We start from the raw sequence: 5,719 nt of genomic DNA, 5'->3' as shown, positions 1-5,719 counted from the left end.
TGCCATCTTTTCCCAGAATTCCTGTGTGTGTGTGTGTGTGTGTGTGTGTGTGTGTGTGTGTGTGTGTGTGGGTTGGGGTGGGGGGGGTCTCCATGTGCATAAATGTATAAATCCTTTTTTAAAGAAAAATTGTTGCTTTAAAAATTGTTTTCAATGTGAAAAAGCTCGATTAGGGTTAGGGTGGGCCACGAGGTGTGGGAATGAGATCATTAGAGATGACACTTTATTGCCCCTGAAGAAAATTGCAAATTAAATTAAGGCATTGGAACGAGATAATTAAGGTGAGGGAGGGAACAACTTGAACCATGTGTGAATCATTGAAGCACCATCAAGGTGTGAACTAGATCAGTAAAGCGTGAGTTAGATTATTCAATTGTGAACTAGATCATCATGGTGTGATCACATGCAAGGGCAATATAGAAGATTTTCCACATTTCCATATCGCTTTGATTTCTTTTTATTTTAATCTTGTTATGAATTCTGCTGATATGTTGAAGTCACTTGCAGTGAGAAAAGTGAGTGATGTAATAATTCTAAGCATGAGACACAGATTTCATCATTCATCAAATGGAAGAGCATGAATATCAAGTGATCCAAGGGCACTTCCATACAGTGACTCACTAGTGACCCTCCCTTCTGCACTGATATACAGTGACTCACACTAGTGACCCTCCCTTCTGCACTGATATACAGTGACTCACACTAGTGACCCTCCCTTCTGCACTGCCATACAGTGACACACTAGTGACCCTCCCTTCTGCACTTCCATACAGTGACACACTAGTGACCCTCCCTTCTGCACTGCCATACAGTGACACACTAGTGACCCTCCCTTCTGCACTGCCATACAGTGACACACTAGTGACCCTCCCTTCTGCACTGATATACAGTGACTCACACTAGTGACCCTCTCTTCTGCACTGATATACAGTGACTCACTATAGACCCTTCCTTCTGCACTGCCATACAGTGACACACTAGTGACCCTCCCTTCTGCACTGATATACAGTGACTCACACTAGTGACCCTCCCTTCTGCACTGATATACAGTGACTCACTAGTGACCCTCCCTTCTGCACTGATATACAGTGACTCTCAGTAGTGACACAGCATTCTGCACTGCAAATTGAATTGGATTTTTGTTAATTTCATGTCGTCATGCTGTCCGATATTGACCAGAGGAGGAAGGGTTCTCATTTTTGAGTCTTGGTTGCTCTTGAGGTATAATTGGGTATATGTGGGTATAGTTATAGCCTGCTTAATGTAGCCTGCTTAATATTTTTAGTTTGTTTCATATTTCATATTACGTTTTTCAGTTAACTTAGCCACAGCAAACTGCATCATTCTGCATTGCCTGAAATGCAGTTTGTTCATTTTACATTTATGTAAAGTTAATGTATGTTCATACTACATTTACGTAAAGTTAATGTATGTTCATGTTACATTTATGTAAAGTTAATGTAAAGTATGTTAATTTTACAATTATGCATTGTTAAATTTGTATTTGTTGTAAGATGCTCATTTATTCTTTGCATTCCTTCAAATGTATTTGTGATCAAAAAGTTCAACAGTGTTATGCTCATTTCAAACAGCTCATTGCTGCTAATGTCTTTTGGTGCAGTTCAGAGAAAGGTATTATTGAAACGAGCTAATGTCTTCTCCTCTGATATGCTTTATTATACATGTATTATACATTGCTCAAAGAAGACACAATGCAGTACCACTTCCATTAGTGGACTGCAATCATCCATAAACACCTGCTGCTGCCACCAGTCAGTCTCCTGCAGACTCGGTGGTGATAAGAACTCAATATCCCAGGAGCCATTGTAAGGACTTCCCATACGTACATCATCATCCCCTTCACCCAATCACAATCCACCAGCCAATCACCAGTCGTTCTACAGGTTTTCACCTGTCTCTCATTATTCAATAGCATTTATGTCTGGACTTGTATTAATTGCTAAGTATTGCCGTGTGTTTCTGTGGTGTACTGAGCTGTATCGTTCTGTTAGTACTATTCTGTTTTTGAACCTATTTGTGTTTAACATTCTCTCTCGTGGATTCCCCTTTGGTGTGGTTGCCTGTTACCTTTGTACCTTTCAGATTACGACCTTCGAACCTTTTAAAAATCCATGAGCAAAATAAACAATCATTTATATAATTATTTCAAAATGAACATAGTCACTAATAAAAACACTAAATCTTTACCTACATGTGATGAGATATGCATAATCTGCCCTAAACAAAATAATTAAGTCAAACAAGTATTTAAAATGAACATCATCACTAAAAAACACACAATCTTTACCTACACATGATGAAATATTTTGCAATGTTTTGATCTGAAACCAATCTGAAGTACATAATCTGAACTCTGGAAAATCAACACATTTTTAACCTATTAAAAAATGGTCTAGTTTAGATGCCTTGATGATCTTGTTTCCATAACTCATTAAGTTGTTCCCACACTTTAATTATCTCATTCCCACACGTTAATGATCTTGTTCCCACACTTTAATAAATTATGTCCACGCTTTGATTAACCTTGACTGTCTGTGATAGCTGTTCTATTTATTTAGCTATTTTATAATAGCTGTATAACTTTATAACATTGTAGTTAGCTATAATATGAATATCAGTTATAGCTACATCTAATACTATGTACTCCACAGTGATGAATGAAGTAACTCTTCATTTAATGCACTTGAAAAAAACAACAAAAAATCCTACTCTGGGGTTCAAAAATGCTTTTGGGAAAGCCTTCTTCACATCATTTCAAGTGTGTGAGTGTGTGTGTGTGTGTGTGAGAGAGAGAGAGAGAGAGAGAGAGAGAGAAATATATATTCGTACACCTCTGTGTGTGTGGGTGTGTGTGTGTGAGAGAGATAAATATCTATATATCTGTACACCTCTGTCTCTCCGTGTGTGTGTATGTGTGTGTGTGTGTGAGAGAGAGAGAGAGAGAGAAATATATATTTGTACACCTCTCTCTCTCCGTGTGTGTGTGTATGTGTGATTGTGTGTGTGTGTGTGTGTGTGTGTGTGTGTGTGAGAGAGAGATAAATATCTATATATCTGTATACCTCTCTCTCTCCGTGTGTGTGTGTGTGTGTGTGTGAGAGAGAGAGAGAGAGAGATAAATATCTATATATCTGTCCACCACCCTCTGTCTGTGTGTGCGTGCGTGCATGTGCTTTGGCGTCAGAGCACTAGTCTCTGTGCTATAGTGCGTGGGCCTCTGCTGATGCTCGGCTGATGTGAATCATAAAGAGCACAGCAACACAAGCAGCCATTGTGCTGGTGTTTGGGGCGCGGCCCACAGCGTGGCACTGCTCATTAGCAATGCAAAGCACCCCGGCTACGCTGCAGTCGCCTCTTTGGAAGCATCAACCCTTTCCTGCACTGCTGTTAACTCCAGCCGCTCCGTTCCTGCACACGGGACCCCACCAACCACAGGTAACGGCATCCACCATATAACACCAACCCCACCACCACCGCAACACAGCTACCAACTACCAAAACACAACTTCCATCCCTCCTGCCAAAGCATTTCACTTAAACTACCAACTACCAGCCTTGTTCCCTCTCCCTCCTTTAAACCCTCAACATCTTCAAATACCCTTCCCACGCTCACAACGTAGTAACAGCAATTAACATTCACGTTATATGAAAAATGGTCCTTGTGTTGTACATGAGTAATTGCTCAGTGAGAGGTGGACCACAGGTTTCCCCTGCAGCCTGTGGGATTCAGATTCTAATCATGACATTCATTTACATAACGTTGTTTTTGAAGTCTCATTATAAGAGAGCGAGAGAGAGGCATCAGACTCTAAACACTGAGCATGATAATGGGATTACTGGTCTTTCTGTAACTGGTCTGTGTATGATGAGAGCGGAGCAGTGTCAGACCATGTAGCTGTGTCTGATATGACACCATATGTTCCTTATCAGACCACATAGCTGTGTCTCATCTGGGAGAAACTGCTGTGTATCAGATTGTGACTGTGTCTGATATTACACAAAATGGTCTGTATCAGGCATGGTAGCTTTGTCTGATATGGGAGAAACTGTGCTGAATCTGATATGGGAAGGTCAGTGTCAAACTATGACTCTAGATCAGTGCCTGCAGATTTTTTGTGTTTAGTGGGTCTGGGTTCTAGTATGTAAAACTGATCAGAGATCAGGCATAGTGTTCTGCCCACCCCACAAAGCTTAATAACCCATGCTGAACTCAAAGGTCAACAAAATACTATTATTAATATTATTAATTCTTATTAAATAGTAATCAATTAATATAATTAAATAATTGTTATTTAAGGTTTTGGCATCTTGTTATTGGTAAAGTGTTCAAAAAGTGTTGAAGAACACTTGGAATGGAATTACAAAATGGGTCAGGTAGTGAAGAAAGAAAACTTATATGGCAATACAGGCAATAATGGAGCACACACACACACACACACACACACACACAAGCAGTTTTCTCTGTATCTGAACCCACACACTGTCATACTGACTAGACGCTTGTTGACCATGTGGTCACATGGTTCACAGGAGGCGTGTCACTGGCCGAGTGTCAGGTCACATGACCGCCTGCGTGTGTTCTTAAGCGGCAGCGGCGTGAAGCCTGGCCGCGATGCTATCGGTGCAGTCCGGCACAGGACGCACATGTTCATGAACACACATGCGCTGGACGGGAGGTCCTGGCAGGACGGAGACTAATGTGGTGTGAGGAAGGGCTTACCCATGCCCCTAAAACCAGCCCCAGGGCCTGGTAACACCAGAGGCGCCTCTCCCCTCCCCTCCTCTCCTCCCCTCCTCTCCTCCCCTCTCCTCCATCTTCCTCTAACACTTCTCACTGAGACTGGTAACTCTGCACATTCTTATCGCGCTCTATCTCCTCCAGTCTACCTTCTTCTCTCCTCTGTTCTCCATGTCTGTTCTTTTCGTTTGTCTCTCCGTCTCCCGTGTCTCTGTTCGTGCCCTGTGTTGTATATTTTCTGGAACAGTGATGTTTGTTTGCGCGTTTGTTGGTAGCGAAGGTGTGGTAGTACACTGTCGTCTGCATTTCATTTTGTACGGGAATCTACGCAGATCTCCAGTGCTGAGATGAGTTTAAAGAGAAGTAGAATTTTCTTGTTGGAGTTGGTTTGAACTTCCAACGGAACATCGGATGGAACACAGTTAGTAGAAGGCGTAAGGGAAGTCTGTGTTGTGATGACTTTGAAACGTGAAAATATAGCAGAGACTAATGTGCCTGGCGTGTTTGTTAGGAAGTGCCGTGCCTGGGTGGAACAGAGTGGGTATTCTGAGCCGTTGCTCTGAAGGGTACCATTCAGTTTTACCAGGACAGTAAGATTTGGGTGAACAGACTGATGGGTTGGACAGCGCGTGTGTCTTACAAGGTGTCTTTATGGAACTTAGCTTTGCTTAACCGGGCTGTCCTGTTAAAGGAAGGAGGCACAAACTCACGGGATAATGCAAGCATGCTTACAAGCTAATTACTTTCCAACACTACGATGTTTGGGAACGTTTCTCTGCATTAAGGAGTGTGGTGTAGGTAACAGTGTAGTGTAGGTAACAGCACTGTGTCTTCTGGAGGGGACTGGGTTCAGTCCCCTGGGCAAATGCAACATGGTGCTCATCCATCTCTGTAATGTGATCGAAGTTCTATGTTTGTAAATGTGAATAACCGAAGGCCTCTGGCTAACAGGAATGAGCT

The 5,719-nt window shown here is 42.1% G+C and overlaps 1 protein-coding gene across 6 annotated transcripts in view; it reads left to right on the top strand.

The window, feature by feature from the left end:
- Positions 1-3,347: 3,347 nt before the first annotated feature.
- The window catches only part of gjb1a (gap junction protein beta 1a), a 4,251-nt gene continuing 1,879 nt past the window's right edge, over positions 3,348-5,719 (top strand). The window contains exon 1 of one of the 6 annotated variants that reach the window (XM_027033077.3): positions 3,348-3,456. Coding sequence is in view for 2 of the 6 variants with exons in the window: in XM_027033074.3 (XP_026888875.3) it covers positions 4,744-4,864 (121 nt within the window). In the remaining 4 variants the exon portion in view is untranslated. The other 5 variants (XM_027033071.3, XM_027033074.3, XM_081720128.1 and 2 more) reach the window with 5 other exon arrangements.

This window comes from Electrophorus electricus, chromosome 8 (genome assembly GCF_041902795.1).
Source record: "Electrophorus electricus isolate QZ-2024a chromosome 8, ASM4190279v1, whole genome shotgun sequence".
NCBI classification, from domain to species: Eukaryota; Metazoa; Chordata; class Actinopteri; order Gymnotiformes; family Gymnotidae; genus Electrophorus; species Electrophorus electricus.
The sequence above is the reverse complement of the archived record's forward strand: the minus strand, read 5'-3'. Positions and strand labels throughout refer to the sequence as shown.